We start from the raw sequence: 27,893 nt of genomic DNA on the forward strand, positions 1-27,893 counted from the left end.
AGCAGCATGAGGTTCCCTTCATTGGTGGCTCCAATATTGCACTTTTGTCTGCCAACTGGTCTCCACACTTTTCCTAGCACCATAAAGACTTCAACTCTTTTAACTAAGGAATTTTCTGGCAATTGTCAATTGCTAAGCACACGACTTCATGAGTGTTCCCCTAACACACGCCCATGCTGTAACCTACCATGCAGACTATTTCTTGATGTGATATAAAGCACCTGTACATAATGAGACAGGAGAACTTTTGACTGCATATTCAAGCTGGTATGAAATCTCAGGAAGTTTTAATGGCTAACATTGGTGAAAGAGGACAATTTGAGTTAGTGAGACATTTTTTGGGAAAGATTTGAAAGGAAACATTCATTTAGATGCATAGGAATTACTAAGGTTTTGTAATCAAGCCTTGAGGAAAATTTGGCTTTGGAAGCAGGAGATGCTCAGTGGCTCTCCCCAGGAAAGTCTCCTGGAAAGGGCACCTCAGCTTATGCTCAGTACAGGGAGAACATTAGCAGGAGGCAAAGTCTGCTCCCCATGACATCAGCTGTCCCTTCTTGGACATTCTATTGTCTCCTAGAGAGTTCTGGCATCCTCTGTGATGTCACCAGTGTTGTAGTGACGACCAGTGCCCTAGTTTCTCTCAGTCTGAGTCTGGCGGTTACAAGCTAAGACATGTTTTCCCGTCTTCGCAAGCGTTTTGGGAGGGGGAACATCGATTGTGGAGAGACTAGAGTGAAGGAGTCTGGCCTTTCGTCTCAAAGTAATGATGGACAAAGACAGCACTTCTGGGGAATGTTGAGTAAGTTCTGGGCAGTGTATTTTGAGCTTCCTACCGGGGGGCTGCAGGCTTAAGCTGACCTTTCTAGCAATGGGCCACAACAACTGGAGCATCTGAAAAGGAATTGAATTTCCATGAATATCACAATTCCTTAAAGTCAAGGATTTCAGAACTTTAGTTTCCCCATCCCCACTGGGAGGATATGGTAAGGCCAATGCTATTATTCTGTGAACTTCTGGTCTTTACTTTTCAGTGCATTTGTTATGTTACATTGATATAATAACACCATCAGTATTCATGGAGGGTCCACCTTTTCTGAGTTTAGACAGGGCAGCAATGTATTTCACTATCACTGCTTCTTTAAATACAGTGGATATCTGACAGTAGTAACAGGGAGAGATTGTGCTCCAGGCAATAACCTTATGTTCTTAGACCTTCTCTGATTTCTTCTAACTGGCAGGGTCATCGTTTGCTTTATATATTAGAGGTTGTATGTTACAAAATTTTTTTTTCAATACCAAAACTATTTGGAACGTGTAGACCAAGATTCAGCCTGTAACCTATTCATACTTCTGGGGCATTTGGTATTTCTCATAGGGACACTGATAAGTCTGTTGAACATATCCTACCTGGAAATGCGTTTTAAATCCATGTTTCTAAAATACCAAAAGTATTTGGAACATGTGGACCAAGATTCATCCTGTAACCTATTGGAACTTCTCGGGCATTTGGTATTTCAAATAGGGGAACTGATAAGTCTGTTGACCATGTCCTCCATGGAAATGTGTTTTAAATCCAAAGTTGTTGGCCTAGAGTATCAGGGTAGGACATCTGAGTGTCTCCAATCACTCAAGTCTTGTGGATGGTGAATTTATCATCTGAGTTCGAACCCACAGGGGTGAGGGTCCTGAAACCAAGCTGTACCCTGTTCAGCTGATGATAATCCTGGAGAAGCCATCTCCGTGGTCCATGTAAGCACCTGATGTCCGGCATAGGGAACACCTGGCTGCTTACATCTCTTGGTCTCTATAGAGTAGTGGGAGAACTGAGATCCACTGAAGAGGCCTCTTAAGCATAGACCAATCGCCTAGCAGTGACACTGGGTTCCAGGCTTGTTCTCCTGTTTAGGCCTAACTGTGGTCTATGTACACTCTATGCATTCTCCCCATGCAGGTTCACTTGTGTTCTTCTACCTACAGACGCTGGGAGAGAAACATCATCCCCTGGCACTGAACTAAGCGAGAATCAGGCCAAGAAGGAAAAGGAGAGGCTGATTAAAGAGCTGCAGCTCATTACCGAGGAGAGAAATGACCTGAGAGATCGCCTGAGGTTTCTGACAGAGAGATCCATGAAGAACAGGTATGAATCGCTCCAAATGCTCTTGTTTCATTCCTGGGTCTGCAAGGTCACCTTCATCTTATCCTATTAAGGTTTTGGGTTCTAGAAAGCTGTGCCTCCCTAACCACCCTGTGCTAAACCTCACCTCCCATATAGAGGAGATTCAGAACCTTGACCCTTCCTGAGGAGCGAGATGGAAAATGGACTCATCTGCTTCCATTTATTGAAAAGCAGAACTTGTGGTCTGAATGAAGAATTCGGGGATAAAGTCAGGGAGAGTGAGTGTCTAGTGTGCATTTGCAAAGCCCTTGACAGATGGTAGCTTTGCAAGATTGTAATTGCAGTGAGTTTATGGTGAGTCTCTGTACTTGCTAGGCAGGGGACTGAATGCTGGAAGATCCACGCAGCAGCCTGAGGGGCCTGGTACCAAACTGTTCATCTCAATGCTTGACTAGAAGGTCTCAGGCTCAGGCCTGTTTGTTATTGTCTGTGTGTCTTGCCCTCTGAGACAGCAATGGTGGATGCATTTCTCCTGGATTTCACAGTACTCTCTGTTTCCATATTTCTCTTTCTCTTTCTCTGACTCTGTTTTTACATTTCTCTTTTTTGTGGGTATTTCTCAGTCTGTGAGTCTGTATGTGCATACATCCAAATGCATATGTACAACATTTATATGTTTATATTTCCCTCCACACTTGGAATCTAGGGGTCTATGTCTTGGCCTGAGTATTTACCTGTAACACATTCATGGTGATGTGAATGCTTTGTTCTGGGAGCCCCACTGTCAACAGCACAGTTCTTTGCCTATGTGGACACGTTTGTCTGTTTATTTGTATTCCTTGTGCAGATTATAATTTTGTGTTGATATATGGTCTGTTATCAAAACAGGAGAAAAGTAATCACCGGTTTCTGGGTGTGTTGGGGTGGGGGAGCATGGAGAGGTGTGGCCTAGGCTCTTGATAGCTCAACTGGCTTGACTGCAGATTTCCTCTTGATTGAACAAAGGGAGCCAGGGAAGCCTCCATCTGGATGCCGATTTCTGGTGTCCTGGACGCAGAAAAACACGTTTCTGAAGCTGAAGAAGATCCAATATGTAGAATTCAGAAGGTGTCCTTCCAGGACTGGGGTAGTACAGGACCCACCCTGAGCTCATATATTCCTAAATGCTGATGTTCATTGTATTCTATCATTTGGGGCCAGGCCACACTTCAGGCCAAATCCATATTATGAAGACCTGGAGAGAATGGAGGAGGCGGTCATGTCAATTCTGCACAACTTAGAGATGGAGAACACTGAGATCCATGAGACCAACCATAAGCTGAAGAAGGAGATTACCTTCTCTAGGTAAGTCCTGGTCAGAAAGCCTATCACCTGTGGAATGGCCATTTCTGACTTTCTTTGTTCTGGATTGGACGGTCTTCAGCTCTGGTTCTATCTCTTGTGCTGTTTACACATCAGTGTGCCAGGGTCATTAGGACTCAGTTTTCAGTTCCACAAAAGACTGTTACTCATCCCAGGATTGTCTAGGCATCTTCAGAAGATAGAACAGCACTGATTGAAATCAGCAGGTTATTAGGCTGACCTGGACCTATGGTGTCATACCAGGTTTTACAAAACTCAGTGTGTGGACCACATGGTTAGCATGACCTTCTCTTGGTTCTACTGACCTCCTTTGAGGGTGTTTGCCCACTACTAATTGATGTTGCCCCCATGCATTGGGCTTTCATGGATAGTTGTAGATCCATGTTCTTTTTGAGAGATGTGGACACTAATTGGTGCTCAGGCCAAACAAATAATTTATTCTTCCCGGAATTTACTCTTTGTGGTTTGTGCAGCAGCCTTATATGTATCAAAATGAATTCTATTAAGTCTTCATGGGTATCTGGGTCCTGGTGGAGTTAGTGGCACTCGGGAGTGGGAATGGGAGAAAGGGGCAGCATGATCTTACTATGCAGACTGTATTTCCAGAAACCTGCTCAGCCAGCTCCTGATGGAGAACACATGTAGGAAGGAGTTGGTCCCACTGAAGCAGGAGAGCAAGGAGGTACATCTTGATTGTGCACTGAACCAGAAATATTTGGTTGACTTCAACAAGAAAGATAAAGACCAGCAACGTCCAGACCCAGCGTCATCTGGTAGGGACGAGCAGCTGTGTTAGCTTAAAAATATCTGATAAAGGTTGCCAATTTGATACATCTTTGCTCTCTCCTACCACCTTTCTAATTTACACTCACAACCAGCCAACCACCTCATGTAATGGAATTGTTCATTGCTCTGCCTATGCACAAGTATTCTGGGAAGCCAACCACATTTCAGAAACTGAATTATTTTGCAAGTATATTTGTCTGCTCTTTTTGAAGCTGCAGTATAGAAATGGTGACAGATTAATAACATACCTCATTATTGCATATCCACGTGATAGATTGGATGCTCTGTAGAGTTTTGAACAAGTTCTTGGTTCTTTGACAAATGACACTCTGTGGTCATGTGACTTCTTGTGTAGGAAGCACCTTTGCGGGATAAGAACAAAGTGCAAATGTCAAATTAGTACTTTCATTGGTTTTAACCTTGGTGACATATGGACATCTACTTTCTTCCTGCCAACCCAATGAGGTTCCTTCCATTGCCCTGTTCTTGGTTTGCACTGGTATAAGTCTGGGTCCCATATTGGCAGCCCACATTACTTTGAGGCTCTCTGGAGATTTTGCCCTTCCCAAAGAGTTAGCAACAATGATATCAGTTAAAAGGTCCATGTTGACTGTCCAATAGAACTGAGATGGTAGTAGGCAGCCTTCTGACAGCTGCCTTGCATTTCACCACCAAATCAGTGTCTGAAAAACTGCCTTCCTCTCCCAGGTCTCAGAAAGTGCAAGAGAGCTGGAATTGGACACACAGCAGTAAGAAAGCTTCCTGAAGAATAAGTTGCTTTCTCAGGAGTCCCTGATGACAAATATCCTGAATGGTAACAAATTTTTTGGATGAGTATTCTTCCTCAGAGTTAATTTGTCATTGCTTAGAGACCCTAAATTTATATACCACTAAGCCAGCCTGACTGATTGAGGTCTTACTTTCTTCTCAGAAAACAGCACTTGAGAGACAACTTGGGGGACCTCCTTTCATTATGTGTGCAAGAGGAGAAACAGCAATACATCTGTGCTTCTAAATGTTCATTAAGAATATGCTGTTTAGAAATATTTTTGTTATGATTTTAATTGAAATTTTCTTTTTGTTGTTTCATATTTATATGTTCTTGTTACTGTTTTTATCTTTTCAAATATTTTTAAATATTTTAATTTATTTGTTTTAATCCTGTTTTGTTGTAAAAATGAATTCCTTATGAATAAAAATTGAATTCTATCTCTTGACTCTTAAGACTATCATTCTTATTCAAGGGTTCTGTCCCCTCCTGTGGACTTAGAACTGACAGGTGGAGATGGATCTCTGCATGTTCCATGGATCCTGGGCTAATTAGTGAATTCAAAGTCACCAAGGGGTACCCAGTGTGACAATGTCTTTTGTGTGGATAATGTGGCTGTTTCTCGGACACACACTTTATGAAGTAATCACTGACATGCTTTACCCAATTGTTAGGGTCCATGTGGTTCTTCTGAGAGAGCAGCAGATGCTCTACCCTGTGAGTCATCACCACAGCTCCTGCAGGTGCTTTTGTCCTTCCACATCATGTACTGTATTAGGTGGACAGGATCACCTCCAATCAAATAAAGAGATCTCAGGAGATGTGTATTCACAGGAAATTTACTGAGCTGTGCATGCTCAATGTGTTAGCTTGCCAGCCATCCCTACAGGGCTCTGGTGTTCCCACTGCTCATTGTGGGTCAGGATCATCCTGCAACATCACTTAGTGTCCATATTAGAGCAGATCTTTCACCTATTATCAATGATGACCATATTTATTCTGCACATCTGACAAAATACAGATCGAAATTAGCTTCCTGTTGGCCAGATTGGCATAATGAGTTTTTTGATTGTTAGCATGAAAATTATTTTAATCTAAGCAGTTTAGGGAAGAACCTCAAGGACACCCATAGTGAATGCAGCCTGCAGCTGTGAACACATGTTTCTGTTGGAGAGCAGGCCTGTGCAGGCCCAGAACCTAGGTGGGACAGTTCAAGCTACCCTTTTTCCATGGCCAATCTGGGATCATATTGAGAATGTATTTTTTCCAAGTGACTGATTTCCAATTTATGGAATTGAACTAACTTACTGAGAATGGAGGTGACTCAGGAGTTAAAGTACACAAGGACCAATCCAGTATGTCCACAAAAGCTTGCTGTCACCCCAGGGCTTTTAAAAGCTCAGCAGCTAGAGAAGCAATGTAGTATTTGGTTATTCTCATGCTTGGGTCTATTCATTCAGTATAAGCTGAACATGACACAAAAGAGTCATCTGTGTCACAATAGAAGCTAGTTGTAACTAGATTCCCCCCACACTATCACATCACCACCGTATTTGAGGTTCTCAGTTACTATCTAAGAACCTGGAAGAGGCCTGGGTCTTGCTACACAAACTCATAATTTATGTCTTCATGACACTGTGTGCTTTGTTCTGTTGATGCTACCATTGGCATACAATACCTTGGATACTTTGTGCTGACATTTGTGACATGAGACAATAGTTCATGTCATCCTAACCTGCATAAACTGTCCTTAGAGTACGGTGTAGTCAGAGGGGCCTTTTTTTTCTCTCTGAATTTTCAAAATATTTCCAGTCTTCAGACAAGTCTTCAGCCATTGTCCAGTGCCTGTCTTGAGATGTCCACATTGTCTCCTGGGAGTATTCATCCAGCCTGGTCTGTAATTTTGTAGAAGAGTAATAGGGTTCCAGCCCTAGGATTTAATTCAGTGTGATTGTACTTTCCAAACATGCTCAAAGCCCTACATTCCACCATAGCCTGTGTGCTTTAGAGAAAGAAAATAAAGAACCACATTGCACTTGAAATTTCTCCTCCAACAAAAGGAGAGCCTGCATAGGGCCTTTAAGTAACTCTAAGTCCCAGCTTCTGCATAACTCCCTCCATTGACTCCATTATTGGTGTATTTTCATTACTGCTCACTTTATTTTTGGTGTGCAAAGAACGTGTACCATGTCAGTAAAGTGTGTGTGTGTGTGTGTGTGAGAGAGAGAGAGAGAGAGAGTGAGAGAGAGAGAGAGAGAGAGAGAGAGAGAGAGAGAGAGTTTGTGTTTGTTTGTGTTTCTGTGCAGGTGTTTGTGTATGTTCATCCATGAACTCACTATCAATTTTCATAAAATGACTTAGAAGACTGTAATGAAAACTGTCGAGGTGCATGCAGACGTGTGTTACTAGTGTCCCACGGCACCTGGCAGGTAACACTGAAATGGTGGTCTACTATAATACAGCCTAAAAACAGGCTGTGGATGGTTTACACAGAGATTGTGACGTCATCACCACTAGAGAGAGCAGCAAAAGCTTCATTTATCACATGCCGCTGTTACCAAGATGAGGCAAAGCCTTATCCTACAGAGAGTCTGGTATGATTTGATGGCAGGAAATAAACTTAGTACTAAAATCATTCAATTACAAACGAAGAGGATAATACAAAGAGTCATAGGAAGCAAGAGCTGTTTTTTGAGGAGATCCATAAGAGAAACAACCCCTTTCTGAAACTAAGTACACACCACAGTGTCAATACCTAAATTATCAAATCAGAAATGAAAAGGGGGATGAAGCAATAGACATGTGAGTGAATTCAACAATCATTAGGGCTTCTTCAGAGTCCTTCACTATAGAAAAGTGAAAAATCTATTTGATATTGGTAATTTTTCTACACAGATAACAAATACCAAGTTAAATCCAAATGTGGGATTTAACTCATAAGATTATTCTCATAAGAAAATAGATTTAAACGATGCCACTACAAAAATTAAAAAATATATATGAGGGCCACTAGGCTTTAATGCAGCCTTTCTACCAGACGTTTAATGACGACCTAATAACAATAGTGCTTCAATTATTCCTCTGATTTGAAAGAGAAGGAACATTGCCAAACCCCTTCTCTGAGTTTCTCTTTTTACCTAGAATTCCTGAGTCTGTTGCTTCTTCCATTGTCACCCCAGCTGCAGGGCGAGTCTGTCCCGCCCCAGAGCATATCTGCCAGTTGACAGGGCTGGGTTTTGCTCTGCTTGCCCCTGCTCCTGCCCCCGCCCCTGCTCTTGCCCCTGCCCACGCCCCCGCCTCACACCCGCACTCTACATCGCCTCCGACCCATCCCCCCTCCCAGTCCCACCACCGCCCTCGACTCAGACCTGTCCCAACCCCCGCCCCCAGCCTGCCCTCGCCCCTACCCTGCCCCCGCCCCGACCCCCCCACACCTGTCCTCTCCTTCACCCCCCCCCCCCCCGGCCTCCGCCCTCACCGCTGCTGCTTGCGTTGCTACCATTCCGTCTTCGACTCCCCTGTCGACCCCACCGCCACTGCTGCTACCTTCTCCCACTTCTTCAGCCCAAGACTTTTGAAATCCCGGCTTGCAGTGCTCTGCACTAGGAGGCTAATGGAGGTGAGGAGAGCCTAAGGGACAGACCCCAGGCCTGGCCCCAGAGACTTGTGTCTCCCCCCTCCCCCGAAGTGCTTTCCCGCAGTTCTCCATTCTGGGTTCAGTTTGTGGGGACCCCAGCAGGTGGCAGGCTTTGCTGATCCTCAGGTGTGAGTCTGGGACAGTGGTGGGACTTATGGTTGAGGGAAGTCTTTCAGGCAAATGCAGGCTTTTCTCAAACTCTTGGACCATTTGGTGCCCTCCCTGGGGTCACAGGACCTGTGGAAGTTGGGAAGCCACTTTTCCCTGTCCTGTGTGACTTTCCCTGCAGAGTGAGCTCTCCTGCAGGAGATACTCTCACCTGCTTCTTTAAAAGCACCTGCTCCTCAGATCCAGATCAGTTGTGAAAACAGGCTTCTCCCTGTCAGTGTGCCAGCTCCCCCTCCCAGCTCAGAGCTGCCACACCTAAGGATCCTCCAGCCCCAGTACTGGTTGGGTCTCATGGAGGAGTTAGAGCAAAGTGCTCCTTCTGAGAAGTGACTCAGAACAGAAGGTTCCTACAACCCAATGAGGTCTCTTCCAGTTGCCCTGTTCTTGGTTTGCACTGGTATAATTCTGAGTCCCAGATTGGCAGCCCACATTGCTGTGAGGGTTGCTGGAGATTTTGCCCTGCCCACAGAACAGAAGGTTCAGAAGAAAGGCCAGTTTGGCATAATGAATTCTTTTGATAGATGGCAACAAAATTATCTTAATCTAAGCAGTTTAGGGAGGAACCTCAAGAGCATCCATAGTGAATGCAGCCTGCAGCTGTGAACACACGTTTCTTTTGGAGAGCTGGCCTGTGCAAGCCCAGGACCTAGGTGGGACAGTTCAAGCTGCCCTTTTTCCATGGCCAATCTGTGTTTGTATTGAGAAAGTATTTTTTTTCCAGTTGACTGATTTCCAACTTATGGAATGGAACTGACTTACTCAGAGTGGGGTTGACTTAGAGAGTTAAAGTACAGAAGGAATAATCCAGATGTCCACAAAAGCTTGCTGTCACACCAGGGCTTTTAAAAGCTCAGCAGCTAGAGAAGCAATGTAGTATTTGGTTATTCTCATGCTTAGGTCTAGTCATTCATTATAAGCTGAACATGACACAAAAAGAGTCATCTGTGTCACAATAGAAACTAGTTGTAACTAGACTTATACCACATTATCACATTATTACTATATTTGAGGTTCTCAGGTATGATCTTAGAAACTAGAAGAGGCCTGGTTCTTGCTACATATAGTCATATTCTATATCTTCACAACACTGTGTGATTTGTTCTGTTAATGCTACCATTGGCATACAATACCTAGGATATTTTGTGCTGACATCTGTATCATGAGACAATAGTTCATGTCATCCCTTACCTGAATAAACTGTCCTTAGAGTACAGTGTAGTCGGAGGGGCCTTCTTTTCCTCTGAGATAGCAAAACATTTCCAGTCTTCATACAAGTCTGTCAGCCATTGTCCAGTGCCTGTCTTGAGATGTCCACATTGTCAGCTGAGAGTCTTCATCCAGCCTGCCCTGTAATTCTGTAGAACATTAATAGGGTTCCAGCCCTAGGAATTAATTCAGTGTTCTAGTACTTGCCAAATATGCTCAAAACCTAGTTTCCACCCTAGCTCTGTGTGCTATACAGAAAGAAAATAAAGAACCCCATTGCACTTGAAGTTTAGCCTCCAACAGAAGGAGAGCCTGCACAGGGCCTTTAAATAACTCTAAGCCTCAGCTTCCCACAACCCCGTCCATCGATTCCTTTATTGGTGTGTTTTCATTAATACTCACTTTCTTCTTTGTGTGGAAAGAATGTGCACCATGTCAGTAAAGTGTGTGTGTGCTTTGTGTTTGTGCATGTACATCCATGAACTCACTATAAATTTTCATAAAATCACTCAGAAGTCCCTAGTGAAAACTGTCGAGGTGCAGGCAGACTCATGTTACTACTGTCTCATGGCACCTTGCAGGGAGCACTGAAATCGTGGGCTACTTTAATACAGTCTAAAATGAGGCTGTGCATGGTTTTCAGTGAAATTGTGATGTCATCCCCACTACAGAGAGCAGCAAAAGGTTCATGTATCACATGCTGCTGTTACCAAGGTGAGGCAAAGCCTCATCCCATAGAGAGTCTGTGTAGGATTTGATGGCAGGAAATAAACTCAGAACTAAAATCAATCAATTACAAACAAAGAGAATGATATAAAGAGCCAAGCAAAGCAAGAGCTGGCTTTTTTTTTTTTTTTGAGAAGATCCACAAGACAGACAAACCACAGAGCATATATCTAAAGTACCAAATAAGAAATGAAAAGGGGGATATAACAAAGGACACTGAGTGAATTCAACAATCATTAGGGATTACTTCAGAGGCCTTTACTAGAGAAAAGTGAAAAATCTATTTGATACTGGTGATTTTTCTAACAGATAACAAATACCAAGTTAAATACAGATCTGGGAAGGTAATGAATAATTCCCATAAGAAAATAGATACAGTCATTAAAGGCTGCCACTCCAAAAATTAAAAATAATAATAATCAGGGCCACATGGCTTTAATGCATCCTTTCTACCAGACTTTTAATGAAGACCCAATAACAATAGTGCTTCAATTATTCCACTGAATTGAAAGAGAAGGAACATTGCCAAACTCCTTCCCTGAGTTTCTCCTTTTACCTAGAATTCCTGAGTCTGTTGCTTCTTCCATTGTCACCCCATCAATAGAACCATTTAAAATGGGATGTAATCGATGTCTGGAGCCTCATTCTTTCCCTTGACCTCCATGCGGTGTCCAGAAGGCATGCCTGTTCTCATGGACATGGACTCATCTCTTTTTGCTGCAGCAAGAAGAAAGCCAGCAGAGGAGGCAGGAGCTTACAAAGAGTCGGTAGGATTTCTAGAAAAGAAGCATCCAGATCTCCATTCTCAGAAAACCCCTGGCTTGCTCTCATGTGACTGGGTCCTCAGACACCAGCAGCCTTAGATGAGACCAAGGAAAGCTGTGCAGAGTCCTGGGTCCCCAGGTTCTTGACCTCCTGAGTGACAGCTGTAGACAAGTCCTCCAGGGAATCCTTACAGCTGGTGACATCTGGACAAGGTGAACCAGATGCCAAAATGAGACATGGGAGAGAAATCCTAGACTGTTGAAAGGAATCAGTCTCTGCTATTGCTTCTGTCTCTTTGTGCCCTGCTGCTATGATGTTCATGGGGAGCTCTCATGCCAGTGGGTCTCCTCCTAATGTGTTTGTTGTTGCAGATGTCCTGGATGTTCTGGACCCCATCAGAACTCAGCCCATGCTCAGTCACGGAGGTCAGCACCTTCCTGTCCATCAGGTCATGAGACCTGAGACAGTTGAGGTAACGGCAGTTGGCCTGGGTGAAGTGCTCACAGACTTGGACTCTCTTGCATGGCTGTGGCTTCAAGCAGATCTGTTTGTGGCTGTCTCCTTTGTAGTAACTTTTGCAGGAGAAAAGCATCCCCCTGTACCAGGAAGAAGGCCGGCTCCTCTTGGTTAAGCCCAGAAAGCTCATGATTCTTCAGGACCTGGAAGCTCTGTTCCTAAAACTTGGTGTGGATATTTGCAGAGGTTTCTCTGGGATTTTGCATAATGACTCTGTCCCAGAAGTTTGAGCTTGCAGAGGCTTGGGCAATCTGTAGCATGGTCTCTGGATGCACTTGAGATTGAAGCCACAGGCTTCAGTAGTAGCTGCCACCTACAGTGTGATCCCTGCCTGATCTCCAGTCTCCAATAGGAATAAGCAGTCTTGCCCCGCAGCTCATAGAGCTCTGCCTCTGGAGCCTGATCCTACTCTGCAGTTCCTTTAAGGTCATGCAGCCCCTGTGGGTCCACAGGATCTTGGTGATGAAACAGTCTGCCCCAGGATCCCCCATGGTGCACTATGGCTGCAGCTGCTCAGGCTTGTGAGCTGGACTCTGCTTTGTGGAGAAAGGAAACTGGAAAAGGGGATAACACATGAAATGGAAATGAAGAAAATAACCAGTAAAAATTAAAAGAGTTAAAGTCATCATCTCAGGAGAATGAGTGGGAAGCCAGGTCCTTAAGCAGGCAGGTTCTCCACAACAATGCATGCTGGGTTCAAGACTGGACATGAGGTGCCCTGAGCTTGGGACTGCCAGGCTCCTACTGGGAAGAGAGCTTTCTTCTTCATTTCCGTAAGTCTCTCTAGTTTTCTTTTAAGGCTTTCATCTCATCATTGACTTTCCCAATGACCTTTTATGACAAGCCATTATGGTTAACAAGAATTAAGTAAGGGCTCATTGAGCTGTTGGTAGTTGGAGGTCTGGGGGAAGCCCTGGACAGAGAGATCTTGCCTGCCAGGGGTGGGATGTGCATGGTGGGAGGGACTAGTGGAGTGTCATTGGCCTCAGTATGCACAGGCTTGGGGCTGGTGCCTGGCTGCCTGGTGCGCCTCTGTGGCTTCTTGGCCTGGGTCCCACCGCAGATGCCCATGGTGGTTGCTGGCCAGTTGTGCTTGCTCTCCCTGTCCTCGGGGCTTCTGGCGGGGCTGACCACAGCCTTGAACATGGACAAAATGGGCCGGAAATCGGAGGATCATGGGAGCATCTTCAACTTCCCCCTCCCCAAGCACTGGCAGTTGCAGCTGGAGGACAAGCCACTGTGAGTTTCCCCACATCCAGGCAGGTGTTCTGCACCACCAGGAGAGCAAGGGCAAGCACTGCTGCCACCAGTCCCACATGCGCAAGGCCTATTTGCTGACTGGCAGGGCTTCACTTTGCTCTGCCTGGCTCTGCTTTGCCTTGCTCTGCCCTGTGGGCTCTCACTTCTTTGGCCAAAGACTGTTGAGATCCCGGCTTGCCTCACCTTTCAATAGGCACCTCTGTGAAGTGAGGAGAACCAAAGGGACAGAAGGCTGACCTGGCCCTGGAGACTTGTGTCTCCCCCTCCACCAAAGTGCTTTCCTCAGTTCTCCACTCCGGTTTTAGTTCGCAGGGATCCCAGCAGGTGGCAGGCTTTGCTGAGCCTCCCCTGTGAGAAGGGGACAGTGGTGGGACTTATGGTTGTGGGAAGTCTTTCAGGGAGATGCAGGCTTTCTCAAACTCTCCGACCATCCATCCAGTGCCCTCCCTGGTTCCCATTCCCTGTGTTTGTTGGGAAGTCACTTTTCGCTGTCCTGTGTGACTTTCCCTGCAGACTGGGCTCTCCTGCAGGAGATACTCTCACATGCTTCTTTAAAAGCCCCTGTTCCTCAGATCTAGATCAGCTGTGAAAACAGGCTTCTCCATGCCAGGGTGAGAGCTACCCCTCCCAGCTCAGAGCTGCAACACCATAGGATCCTCAGGCCCCAGTGCTGGGTGGGTCCCATGGAAGAGTTAGAGGAAAGCTTCCCTTCTGAGAAGTGACTTAACACAGAAGGTTCACAAGTGACAGTCAACCCCCAAGTATTTCTTCCAGGAGAAAGCACTCAGCTCTCCCCTTTAAACAGTTTAGGCTCCCACATGGCCCAGTTTTGTGATTGGGGAAGATTTTCTGGAGCTTAGTTGGCCAGTCAGAGTGGGGCTACATTCTTTTTTTTTTTTTCTTTATTAACTTGAGTATTTCTTATTTACATTTTGATTGTATTCTCTTTCCCCGTTTCCGGGCCAACATCCTCCTAACCCCCCCCCTCTTCTATATGGCTGTTCCCCTCCCCATCCTCCCTCCATTACCACCCTCCCCCAACAATCACATTCACTGGGGGTTCAGTCTTGGCAGGACCAAGGGCTTCCCCTTCCACTGGTGCTCTTACTAGGATATTCATTGCTACCTATGAGGTCAGAGTCCAGGGTCAGTCCATGTACAGTCTTTGGGTAGTGGCTTAGACCCTGGAAGCTCTGGTTGCTTGGCATTGTTGTTCATATGGGGTCTGGGGCCCCTTCAAGCTCTTCCAGTCCTTTCTCTGATTCCTTCAACGGGGGTCCGGTTCTCAGTTCAGTGGTTTGCTGCTGGCATTTGCCTATGTATTTGCCGTATTCTAGCTGTGTCTCTCAGGAGCGATCTACATCCGGCTCCTGTCGGCCTGCACTTCTTTGCTTCATCCTTCTTATCTATTTGGATGGCTGTATATGTATGCGCCACATGTGGGGCAGGCTCTGAATGGCTGTTCCTTCAGTCTCTGTTTTAATCTTTGCCTCTCTATTCCCTGCCAAGGGTATTCTTGTTCCACTTTTAAAGAAGGAGTGAAGCATTCGCTTTTTGGTCATCCTTCTTGATTTTCATGTGTTCTGTGCATCTAGGGTAATTCAAGCATTTGGGCTAATATCCACTTATCAATGAGTGCATACCATGTGTGTTTTTCTGTGATTGGGTTACCTCACTCCGGATGATATTTTCCAGTTCCATCCATTTGCCTATGAATTTCATAAAATCATTGTTTTTGATAGCTGAGTAATATTCCATTGTGTAGATGTACCACATTTTCTGTATCCATTCCTCTGTTGGGTTCTTTCCAGTTTCTGGCTATTATAAATAAGGCTGCTATGAACATAGTGGAGCACGTGTCTTTTTTATATGTTAGGGCATCTTTTGGGTATATGCCCAAGAGAGGTATAGCTCGGTCCTCAGGTAGTTCAATGTCCAATTTTCTGAGAAACCTCCAACTGATTTCCAGAATGGTTGTACCAGTCTGCCTCCCACCAACAATGGAGGAGTGTTCCTCCTTCTCCACATCCTGGCCAGCATTTGCTGTCACCTGAGTTTTTGATCTTAGCCATTCTCACTGCTGTGAGGTGAAATCTCAGGGTTGTTTTGATTTGCATTTCCTTTATGACTAAAGATGTTGAACATTTCTTTCAGTGTTTCTCAGCCATTCGGCATTCCTCAGCTGTGAATTCTTTGTTTGCCTCTGAACCCCATTTTTAAATAGGGTTATTTGTCTCCCTGAGGTCTAACTTCTTGAGTTCTGTGTATATTTTGGATATAAGCCCTCTATCTGTTGTAGAATTGGTAAAGATCTTTTCCCAAGCTGTTGGTGGGGCTACATTCTTAATCCATACTCATTCACACAACAGAACATCTTCCTCCCCACCCACGAGGCCTTGACTTGAACCCAGGTCCTTCCAGGACCAACAGACCTGAGAGAACAGATTGCAGCACAAGAGAGAAAAGAAGCCAGAATAGTTTAAACTGGAGAAAACCCCCATATAGGCCATTTACCAACTTTAGGGGTTGTGCATATTGTGGACTTCAGAATCTTAAGGTCAGATTTTTCTGATTACACCTTATAGGTGAAGCTGAAGTCTACTGAGGGTGGGATCATCCCAGGCAGGGAGGGGATCTGACTCTGCAGGCCTGGCCACCCTCTGCATTCTCCCAAAAATAATTTTTAGTCAGCTGTAAATCTGAAGTGAAATTTGTTTTTTGTCAACTCAAACGGTTGACATTTCAAGTCTCACACACCATGTGAGAGACACACATTTATCCACAGGGGATTTGAACTTACTTCTATAGAAATGACTGTGGGCCAACAGAGGGAAAGCATTCTTGCCTTTAGCATTCTGTCTGTATCAGAGACTACATGGACTGGCTTCCTGGACAGACATGTCCAAGCAGACAGACATTGTAATGAGGGAAAACTTAGGCAAGAAATGACCTGGGGACAGTGATTTCAGATTGTGCCTTTAGCAAGAAATCTCTGTTGTCATTAAGGCAAGCAGTCTTGGGCCTGCCAAAACTTGTCAGTATTTCAGGGCTCTTACAACTGCTCCAGGTACTTCTGAGGTGAAAGCCTTTCATTAAAAAAAAAAAGTTTATAAAGCAATATTTCTCAACCTGTGGGTGGCAACTGATTCACAGAGATTGCCTATCAGATACCTTGTACATTATGACTAATAAGAGTAGCAATATTATTTATGAAGTAGCAATGAAATAATTTTATGGAGGGGATCATCACAGTATGAAGAGCTGTATTAAAGGGTTGCAGCAGTAGGACTGTTGAGAACCACTGCCATAGAAGCTGACACATGGGAGCAGACTCCTCAGCTGAGTAGAGACCCACGACAAGGGATACTGTGTCCTACCCTAGAACCCAGAGGCAGAATCTATCCCAGGAGTCTGTGGCTCACCTTGTCTTAAATTCTCCCAGGGTCAAGAATAGCATTGATCATCACAGCAGAGTCAGCTTGCACAGCCCACATCAGGCCCATGGCTTCCCTTTACAGAGAAGGATGTGGGTCTGAGTGACAGCCAGTGAGACTGAGGGGACCCTGACACTCATTTGCTTTGAGCTGTGGTTTCTTCACCTGTAAAATGGACGTGTTTCTGCTGAATTGGGTTGTTGTGGAGATTAACAGAACACACAACCTGCTCAGTGTCTGCCTGGCCTGGACACCTGCGGGTTAAATGGAAGCTGTCGATGATGATGACGAGATTAAAAGTAGAATTTCTAGCCAGATAGTGTTAGTTGCGGGGCGCCATACAAGTGTTCTAAGCATTTTCTGATTCTAAGACCGCCTCACCTTACAACCTAAGGCTCTTGATTTAAATTTTAAAAAAAGAATAAATATAAAATACCAATATGAAAAAATCATAATCAGAAATGAGCTAATTCCTGTGAAGTCATTTAGCTTTACATTTTCTGCTTCTATTTCCAAGGCATCTAGAGTAGCACTATCCGAGATCCTAAAGCCTTCTCTTATGGTGCTACCCATTCACTCCTCTCTCCTTGAGGACTTCTCAGGTGACTTACCAGAATCAGATGGCTTTTAAGATTGTTCCCATCAGGTGCGATCTCTTTGTCCATGGGCCTTGCCCAAAGTTCCAGGGCCAACCTGTTGTTTTACAATCCAAAATTCCAGACATTAATTTTACCAATGAAGTTTCAGGAGTCAGATGCTGAAGTCAAGTAAAGCTCCCAACTGTCTTTCCTGATTCACTGACCTCCCAGAAGAAGAGCAGTCCTGTTCCCTCTGAACACGTTCTTAAAAATCCTTTAACTCAAAAACTTTCCATTGGTTTAGTTATCTAGATTTCCTTTCACGTTGTGTCTTGATCTGCTGGACCTAAGTGCACTTTTTACCTTTGTCATAAATGTGTGTGGTAGGTGAGCCATACAGTAATTAAGTCCATGTTTACATGAATAAACAACTCTTGCTTTAAATGTCTGTGCCATGGCCCTGCTATACCACACACTAGTTTTTCAGTAAATAATACATTCTTGGAGATCACAGTGTGATCAAATATTTTGTAACATGACTTAGTAACGTTCCCTCGATTTTATAAATCAATTTCTTTGACGAGGATTCTGGGTGTTGTCTGTCAGGTCTGAGTGCATCATCTTGGGAATCCCAAGGAACATCAAACTTGGGCTTTTGAAACTGTTGCATATGGCCAACCCGGAGCAAAAACCACCCAGGAATCTACTGATACTTGACACACATTAATTCACCTGCCTTTTTCATATAGTTTATGGCAAGAGGTCACCATTCTTGACCTTGTTTCATTATAAAACGTGGTACTAAATGTAAGAGTTGGGGTCAAGGAGATCACCCCACAAATCACAAAATACCCATCTCAAATAACCATGTATGGTTTATTGAATACAAAACATCCATGAATTTCAGGACAGATTTAAAAGTCCAAACCTAAGGATAATAGAATAGAAGAGAATTTAGATTTCCAGTTCACAGGTCCAGTAAGCATATTCAGTAAATCATAGCAGAAAACATCCATAAGGTAAAGGAAGAAAAGGCCATGAAGGTACAACAAGCCTACAGAATGCCAATTTAATCATACCAGAAACAATTCCTCCATTAACATAATAATTAAAACACTGAATGCACAGATCAAAGAAAGATCATTAGAAGGGGTAAGGTATAAATAACCAGTAACAAATAAGTTCAGACCTATCTGAATTACACCAGACTTCTCAACAGAGACTCCAAATGCCAGAAAATCTTGGGCAGATGTAATGCGGACCAAGGATCCTATACCCAGCATAATTCTCAATCACCATAAATGGAGAAACCAAAATATTTCATGACAAAACCAAATTTAAACAATATTTTTCTCTAAGAAAGCACAACAGAGGATTGTAGTAGGGAAACTCCAAGACAATGAGCTAAACTATACCCAAGAAAAACCAAGAAATAAATCATCTCTCAATAATTTCAAAAAATGAAGCACACAATCACCATTTCACCCATAACCAGAAAAAGAAGAGAAAGCAGCAACTATTGGTCTTTAATATCTAACCAGACCCTCTGTCACCAATCCCCCAGCTCCTAGGGAATAAACTGCCAGCCAAAGTATATACAGGGTCTATGGTTCTAGGTAACTGTGTAGAAGAGGACTGATTTAAGTGGCACCCATGTGGCGGGAGGCCATTGACTACGCTGAGGCCTGTTGCCCACCAAAAGTAGATGCTGGAGTTGTGAGGTGGGAATGGATATGTGTAGGTGGGGGAACACTGTCATATAGGCAAAGCTGAGCAGAAATGGGATGCAAGATATGATGAGGGGAGTGTGGAAAGCAGGACAACAGTTGAAATGTAAATAAATAAAATAACCAATTAATAAAAAAATAGCCAAAAATAAAATAAAAAGTGAAAAGGTAAAAGAAAACTTACAGCAAAACAAAACAAAAGAAATCCTTGTAGTGGATTGGCCTAATTCTGCTTGTATTTTAATGCTAATATGTAGAACTCAAGACTGGTTAACCTCCAAAAACTGACCCTGCTCCCAGTTAACTGTGATTATAAAGAAGCCAACAGCCAACAGCTGCACAGCAGAGAGATGGGGGAGGTCAGCTTTGAGGGCTTTGCTAGAGAGGATCATGAGGAGGGAAGAAGGAGGAAGAAGCTGCCAGAGAATAAAGGAAGAACATGTGTGATGGAGAGGAGAGAGGAAGAGGACAGCAGCCATGGTTAAGGGAGAGGAGAGCCTGGTCCTGAGGGCTGTCCAAGTGCAACAAAGAGCAGCCAAGATGCTACACAGTCAGTAAGAGTTGAGCGTTATTGTTTGGAAAGTAGATCTGATACCATGGAGGGCAGGCAGCTGCCCAGCTACTGTGCTGATTAAGGCATATGATGAATAAATTTACAAAATATGTATAACCAGTAAGGAGCTCTGTAGAGGATCCTAAAAGGAATACTTTAGTTTGAAGAGAAGGATAAAATACCAGAGGAAACAGGAAATAACGTAACAAAACTAGAACAGTCAATCAAAAGAAGCCAATAAAACCCACAAAAATTAACAAAATTAAATACATAGGTTTAAATAATATTTGCATGTCACTAAACTCAATTCCCCAGTGAACAGACATTATTTAGCCAGAAACAGGATCACCATCATGAGAGATGTAGAGGATATACTAGGGAAACAGACCTAAGACACAGGTCCCTATAGCAATTCTATGCAGTTTCTCTATCCAGCTGACAGAATAGATTTCAAACCAATCCTGTCCAGAAGATGTAAGGAAATTCATTTCATACTTTGCAATTACCAAAAGATACTACAATCTAAATATATACATATTAAACACAGCAGTCACAAATTTAAATATATAATTATCAGATAGATCTGAAATTACCCATTAGCTATAATAGTGGTTGTGATTGTTTTTAATAGTCTATTCTGACCACTTGGCAGATCACATGCAAATAAACAAAAGAGGAGGAGCAGAATTCAGTGACATCATCAGTCAAATGGACCTAACAAACTACACTGAACTATACATATATTTTCTATCAGCCTGTGGATCTGTCTCCAAAATTGACCACGGATTAGGACACAGAACAGCCCTCAGGAAAGATAAGAAAGCTGAAGTAGTGTCATGCATTCTATCTGAGCACAAAGGAATCAAACTGGTATCACACAATAGAAAGTGCAGTCAGTACACACTCTCGTGGAAGGTCAGCAACACAAACAACACACTACTGAAAGGGCCAAGGGAGAAACACATAAGTAAATTAAAATTCCTAGAAATGAGTGACAATGAAAACACAACCACCACAGATCTATGCGATACAACATAGTTTTAGGAATTATGTTGCAGTCAGCAAAGCCAGAGCAGTGGACCCATCTAATCCCTTTGTCATGCATCAGAAGTAGAGAATGTGGAGTGTGCCCTGTTGGGTTAATGCCTTGAACTGGATCACCACATTCCCAATTTCCCTTTGCAATGATAACATATTTTTGGCATTACACATTGGATGTATGCAATTTGCCTTTTGATTTCATAGGGGAATAATTAAGGGACTTCCTGGAGGGACGAAAAGCACTGTGGATAAACTGTGTAGAGACTGAAAGACTACAGGGGTTTTGGAAGCTGAGCTAACGTATTTTTATGATGATATGTTTAAGAACCTATGGGGAATTGGGAGTGGAATATGGTGATTTGAATGATAATGGCCCCCATAAACTCACATATATGAATGTTTGTTGCTGGTTAGTGGAAATATTCGGGAAGAATTATAAGATACGGATTTGTTGGAGGAGTGTATGGGATTGGGCTTTGAGGTTTCCAAATTCAACACCATCTATAGTTAACACTTTCTCTGTCTCCGACTTGCACATAAGATATAAGCTCTCAGCCAGTTCTCTAGAAACATGGTGTCCTACCTGCTGCCGTGTACCCCAGCATAATATTCATAGACTCATGATCCTTGAAACTGTAAGGTGAAATAAACTCTTTCTTCTATAAGTTCCCTTGCTCATGGTGTCTCTTCACAGCATAGAAAAGAAACTAAGATCGGAAGGAACAGTTAAGTGAAAAATTTCTCAATAATATTCTGGAAAATAAAATTCAGACATTTACCAAAAGTGTCAGGTACCGTGATCAAGCTGGCTTGACTGCAGAGGTGCAAGAATGTTTCAACAAATACAAATGAATAAATAATTCACCACAGAAAACCAAGAACAGGAAACACACGATCACTGCAGTAGAGGCAGACAATCTCTTTGGCAAAATCCCACAGTGATTAATGCAAAAGTCCTGGAGAATCTGGGATATGGAGAAGACATACCTTAACATTATAAAGGCGATATGCAAGGCCAACAGCATCCTAACTGGAGGAAATCATAATGGATTTCCACTAAAATCAGGAATAAGTCACAGATGTTCATTCTTTTCATCTAATTCAACTAGTATGTGAAGTCTTATCCAAACAATATGACAATAGAGAGATGGAAAGGCATGTTAATATGAAAGAAAGCAGTCAGAGTATTCTCATTTGCAGGCGATATGATCCATATATAAAGAACACTACGAAACCACTAGCAAACTCCTATGGCTCATGGACACATTCACTAAAATCACAGTAAAATCAATAGAACTCCTGTATACCAACAATAAATATGACGAAAGAAGCCAAGAAAACAAACCCATTCAGAATAAAAATCTTGTAATATCTAAGGAAGTAAAGACTTGTTAAAATGAAATCATTAGGAAAAATAAAAAAAAAAAACTGAAGAAACCAGAAAATGAAGAGGCCTCTCATTTTCATGTATCAGTATGATTTATATTATTATATCGAATCCTACCAGAGTCATCTACAGGTTTAAATCCATCCCATTATAATCCCAATACAGATCTTCATGGGAATGAAAAAAAAAATCTCAGAACTCACATGAAAGCACAACTGAGCAGGGCAGTCAGACACTGCTAACTAATAAGGCAGTAAAGCACTGCGGGAGGCATCACCTTTAATGATTTCACCTTCATTTTGGGGAATAGTAAAAAAGAAAAACCAGCATGTTAATATCATGAGAGCAGACACAGTGCCTAATGGAATAAAATTGAAGAGCCTGATATTGGCCTATGTTCTTATCAGCATTTGGGTTTTGAGAAAAAGGAAAACAAACAAACAAAACAAAAAACTCACAACCCCCCCTCCCACCACCACACACAAGTGCAGTTTTCAACCTGTGGGTTGCAAGCCCTTCAGGGAACAACCACATATGAGACATACTTTATACATGCTATTTACATTACAATTCAAAACAGTAGCCACCTTACATTTATGACTTAGCAATGAAATAATTTGGTAGTTGGGGCTGGTTACCACAATGTGAAGAACTGTATTCCTTGAGTTGTTCTTGGTCATAGTATTTTTCTGCAGTAACAGAAATGTGACTGATATATAAACTGGTACCGAAGTGAGTGGAGATGTTTGTGAGGAATCTCTTGATTTTTTGGAGGAGGGTGGGAGACTTTGGATTGGGAAAACTGTTGAATTATTTAAGGAGATCTTAACAGTTCTTTTAGTTTTCCACATGGGAGACATAAGTATTGTGAGTCTGTGCAAAATAGAGCCTCTCTGATGAAACTTCAAAGGATGGCAGGAACTCTATTGGTGACTGGCTTAGAAGCAATTGATATAATTTTGGCAAACAATCTGTCTCTTTTCTGCCTGTTTACTAAGAAGTGACCTGAAGATAAATAAAAAGCTAATTGACTAATTGTTTTGAGCAAACTTCAAGGGGTAGATATCCGGTGACCTTCCTCATATGGTAGGAATGTGTGTTTGTATTTTTCATTGTTAATGTAGCCAGGACTTCAGTTAATCCTGCCACATTCAGGGTCTGGACACATAGGAAACTGCAAGATCTCCCAGGATTTGGAAAATGTCCCAATTGTTGTAAGGTCCCCAAAACATGTTGTCACCCCACACACATTGGGAAGCAACTTAAAGGAACATGACCCCCTCATTCTCAAGAGGAAGGGTGGGTGGGTGGTTATTTGTCTGCCGTGGGCTGTAGATGATTATTGTCAGTTAGGGGGTTGGTTGCAAGTTCTTACTGGCCATGGTCAGGGAGGAAACAGTAAATAAACAGATTAGAATCAGGAATGTCTTTCTTCCTTTCTCTTTGTCTCCTCAATTCTCTGTCTAATGTTGTGGGAAATCAGGAGAAGGGACTAAAATGACAAAATCATAGATCACTGTATCTCTATTTATACTAGAAAACAATACCAAGTCTCAAATATTTTAGGATGGCATGGATTTTTGAATGATGATAGAATTTAAAATTGTACTTGCATAAATGATTCAATTCATTTTTAAGATATAAGTATATGCAACTTATTCACAATGTGGTGTAAAATTCTAATTTTATAAAATTACTACTGCACACTGCCGTGGATAATTAAGGAATTCAAGCTAGTACTTTCCAACTATAAATAATCAGTCTTCCAGTCATGTTAGGTACTGCTTAAGTTAGGTACAGAAATAAGCTTTATTTAACTTCCTGTGTATGTTTTTAAAGTTAAGTAGGAAGTAAATCCCTTGGGAAAAAAAGCCACATTTGTCCACTGAGATAGACATTACATACAAAGGTGGTTCTCAAATCCTTTAGAGATCTGAAAAATCTGCCATTTCAGATGTCCTAATAGTTAAAGGCTTTTCACAGTGGGAGAGACCTCAACTCCTGGTAGTGTCCCCAATCTATTCTGAAAAAGATGATGGGCTCTAAAGAACCATTGGGTGAAATACTACCTACTTACCTCTACTGCTGCCAGAAAGCTGTCCAGACTGTGCAGAAGTTGCTCATGGGGAAGTCTGTGTCCCAGTTTTTGGAAAAAAAAATAGGATAGTCCTTCAAGTGACCTGCTTCAAAGGATTGTTGTCAGAGCTCCTGGCCCAGTGAGTTGAAGGTGGATGCCACAGTGACACAGGAATATTTGCTGACTGACTCCCAGGGTAGCCAACAATTTCTGTCATTTCTTTAGATTTGGAAGCTGTTTGCTCTGAATTTCCTTTTATTCAGGCAACATTTCTCCTCCTCAGATCTTGGATGGGGTTGAATATTAGATAGTTTAGTCTTAACCTTTTCTTGTTATGAGAATCAGAAAAACAAACTTGTTCACCATCGTGCAGAAATGTGACAGCCAGGAACCTGGACAGGAACAGGGTGGACATGGGAGGCTCAGAAAGCAGGGCTCTATGGACAGTCCACAGCAGTATCAAAACTCCTGCGATAACCGCTCTGGCACCATAAGTCCTGAGAGAGGATGGGGATGCCAGGAGAGTATGCGTGGTCTGCCCACTGCCTGGGACTTTTAAAAGCTTGTACCACCCCCGAGCACATAGAAGAGCTTGAGCAGAAAGAGGCCGATGCCCAGAAGCCGCTGCTGTGGTAGGAGGCAGTTATGGCGGTTGGAAGTGGGGGTAGAGGTGGAGGAGGGATGGGAGAAGACCGAGGAGTTTCCCCAAAAGACAAGAACAGACACCATCCTTACTACTCCAGAACCCACACCAATCCCACCCCACCCCTAAAATGCCCAGTCCACTGCCAAACCTCCCCATGCCAAGCATTCACAGCTTCATCCCCACTGTGCTCATTTCTTTTTTTTTTTTAACTTCTTATTTATTCTCTGTGAACCTCACATCCTGCAGCTCAACTCCATTCATCTGCCCTCCCCTCAGGTCTGCACTCCACCCTTGCATCCTGCTCTAAATCAGAGCAAAAATAATCTTCGTGTGGAAGCTGAATAAAGAAAAAGAAAAAGAAAATTTGTACGCAAAAAATGTGTCAAATTTTAAGGATGAAAGACATAAACGCTTAAATTGTTTGGAATTAATGAAAGTACATTTGGTCTCAGAAGACTTATTATGGTTAATAAATGCAAGTTATGATAGATAAGGGATACAAAGCTTAAAAAGTGATAGAAAATGATTTAGGTACAAAATTTTAGACGAATATAATTTAGATAACAAAGTACCTTCTCCAATTTTGCAAAATACGAATGGACAGAATATTGTGACAGTAATTCTTACCTGATGCATCTCATAAGTTTTCTTATTTTATCTAGCTTATTAATGTTAAATTAAAGGTATTTCTTGGAGTAAAAGCGGAAATGCTGAGGTGACCTCCCTTTGTACTAAGGTGTGTCAACTTTCAATTGTTAGTTCTGTACTGGCAGTGAGCTAAGTGCTGGCAGGATTTCTCTTGTCATTTCTATGTCCCATCATCAGCTTTGCTATTTTGTGGATGTTTGTCCTTCTCACCAGCTCAACACAAGCTAAGAGATGTATCAGGTGTTGTCTCACTGCCGATTGGATGTAATAAAGATCTGATGGCCAAGAGCTGCTTTAGGAAGTATGTGGGCAGAACTTCCGGGCATAGAGAGGGACATAGGCAGAGGCAAGCTAAAGCAGGAGATTCAAAATAGACATGGGCAGGAAGAGATATGGAACAGACCACGGCAGAGGGGTAAAGAGCTAAGCAGCAGGTGGGTCTCAATGGTAGAAGAATGGGCTTAATTTTTAGAGAAGATGAGGGACTGCCCAGTGAAAGGCCTAAGATTCAAACTATGTTCGAATTCTCCATGTCCCATTTACACCTCAGGCAACTCTGTGAAAATAGTACACAATACAGTAGTAACATGGCTTTGAGCCTGTGGTTTGGTTACTTTTGGTCACTGTTCCTCAAGACTGCAGGAGAAGGAACAACACACAGGGCAAACACATGAAAACCATGTGCAGCTTAGAGTGGAAAAGATCACTAAGAAGTTTAGTGTCACAGCAAAGTCATGTGCTGAAGAGGAGGGTGACATAGTTAAGGAGATGAATGTTATTGACGATAAGCCTCCTGCCTCTGTACTGTAGAGATGTGGAAGGTGTCCTCAAGGCAAGACTCTTACCAATTAAAGTTCCAACTTGGAAAAGGGAGCTCAATAGATTTCGTGCTCCTACAAAGCAAGTGCATAGGGAAGCTGCTGCAGTTGTCATCCAAGCAGGCAGCTGACAGGTCAGTGCACCTCATATGGCACGGAATTTGGAGGAAAAAAGATTTTAAGATTCAGGATGACATGAACAGGACCAGGCGACTCTCGCATTTATGCTTTTATTATTTGAGGCTTGAATTAGAATGATACTCATAGTCTGATGTTTTTTAGTTTTCTTTCATTATTTTATCTACATTTCCAATTTATCTCCCACTCCATGTTCCTCTACATGAGTCTCTCTTCTGTCCCCCACACCCTCTCCCTATGAGATTGCTCCTCCACCCGCCAATTCACTCCCGCCTCAGAGGCCTAAGTTCCAATATCATGGTTCATGAAGCTTCCTCAGAAACAAGGTTCTCCCGTCCCAGTGATCCCAGATAAGCTAGTCCTCTGCTACATATCTACCTGGAGACATGGGCACACCCTGATTCTTTTATTAGTTACCTTAGTTAAGGTGTCTCTTCACAGCAATAGAGCAGTGACTGACAGGCTTAAATTCACTTTGCATCCCAATTGCTGTCCTTTCTCTTGTTACTTCTCTCCCACAGTTCCTCCCCAATGTCCTCACACCATCTCCTCTGAGAGAGTAGAGGAATATCCCTCAGAGTGTGCCTCCACCAAGACACATCAAGTTTTTGTAGGGCTGGTGGACCTTCTCCCACTGAGGCCAGGGAAGACACCTGAGTTAGGGTATCAGATTTCACAGACAGGCAAACCTTTGGGGATAGCCTCGGCTCCAGTTACTTACAACAGGGTATGTAATACTGTATTAAACTTAGTAAGGTTTATTTACCTTCACCTGGCAACTCATCCTGAGAAACAGTGCTCTGGCCTGATGCTTTTGTTTTCAGCCCTATCTTCCTCTTTCTTCTGTGCTTACCACTGTAACACAGGAGAAGCTTCTAATATTAATGTTGCCAGATCTTTCCGGTCTTGGGGGATAATTCTATTCTGAGTTGTATATGGATTTAATATCTTCTTTACGTATGATGAATATATACTTCAGGAAAGGACTGCTTCCTTGTTTCTATTAAGATCTAATATGACTAAAGGATTCTGATTAATATTCCAGAATCGTAGGCCACCAGGTTGGTATGTCATCACTCACTGAAGTGAGGTGAATTTTATAACACCTTTTGGCCACCCACTTTCAATGTCATTATGTGGTATTGCCTTAGGTTCTTTTCTACATTCCCCTGCCTTTGGCTGAGTATATGTTTGAGGTCTCTCTGTGACTGTGCAAAGAAGTAAGAGCTAGGGCTGGGCCACAAAATAAGAAAGTACTTGTTCATCCAAAAACAAAAACAAAAAACAAACAAACAACCAAAAAAAGCTCTAGGGTAAAATATCGGTGCTAGTGCTGAACTGAACTGCCGGAGGTAATTTTTTTTAAAGTAAATAACTCTATCTTGGGGCTGATAATATGAATCAAATATCCTGCAACATAAGTGTGCAATGTTGCCTTCATTTTATAAATCAAGTCTGACCACCGTTTTGGTTGTTTCCAATCATGTCTGAGTGCATCATCATGGGAACCCCAAAGAAAATCAGAAATGGGTCCT

General features: G+C 42.9%; 2 protein-coding genes across 2 annotated transcripts in view; one reads left to right on the forward strand and one right to left on the reverse strand.

Moving 5' to 3' along the window:
- The window catches only part of LOC147998942 (disks large homolog 5-like), a 41,022-nt gene extending 16,283 nt beyond the window's left edge, over positions 1-24,739 (reverse strand). Inside the window, exons 1-5 of the mRNA XM_087595874.1 lie at positions 24,109-24,739; positions 17,357-17,438; positions 10,027-10,193; positions 6,769-6,928; positions 4,513-4,626 (exon numbers count right to left, since the gene is read on the reverse strand). The gene's annotated coding sequence lies outside the window, so the exon portion shown is untranslated. The remainder of the gene's footprint in view (positions 1-4,512; positions 4,627-6,768; positions 6,929-10,026; positions 10,194-17,356; positions 17,439-24,108) is intronic.
- LOC147998943 (disks large homolog 5-like) lies at positions 648-5,473 on the forward strand. The gene is made up of 6 exons (XM_087595804.1): positions 648-799; positions 1,978-2,137; positions 3,317-3,460; positions 4,085-4,251; positions 4,973-5,078; positions 5,196-5,473. The coding sequence occupies exons 1-5, from the start codon at positions 673-675 to the stop codon at positions 5,035-5,037; spliced, it is 663 nt and encodes a 220-aa protein (XP_087451930.1). The 5' UTR covers positions 648-672; the 3' UTR covers positions 5,038-5,078; positions 5,196-5,473.
- Positions 24,740-27,893: the final 3,154 nt, after the last annotated feature.

This window comes from Rattus norvegicus, chromosome 19 (genome assembly GCF_021556685.1).
Source record: "Rattus norvegicus strain SHRSP/BbbUtx chromosome 19, alternate assembly SHRSP_T2T, whole genome shotgun sequence".
In the NCBI taxonomy this organism is placed as follows: domain Eukaryota; kingdom Metazoa; phylum Chordata; class Mammalia; order Rodentia; family Muridae; genus Rattus; species Rattus norvegicus.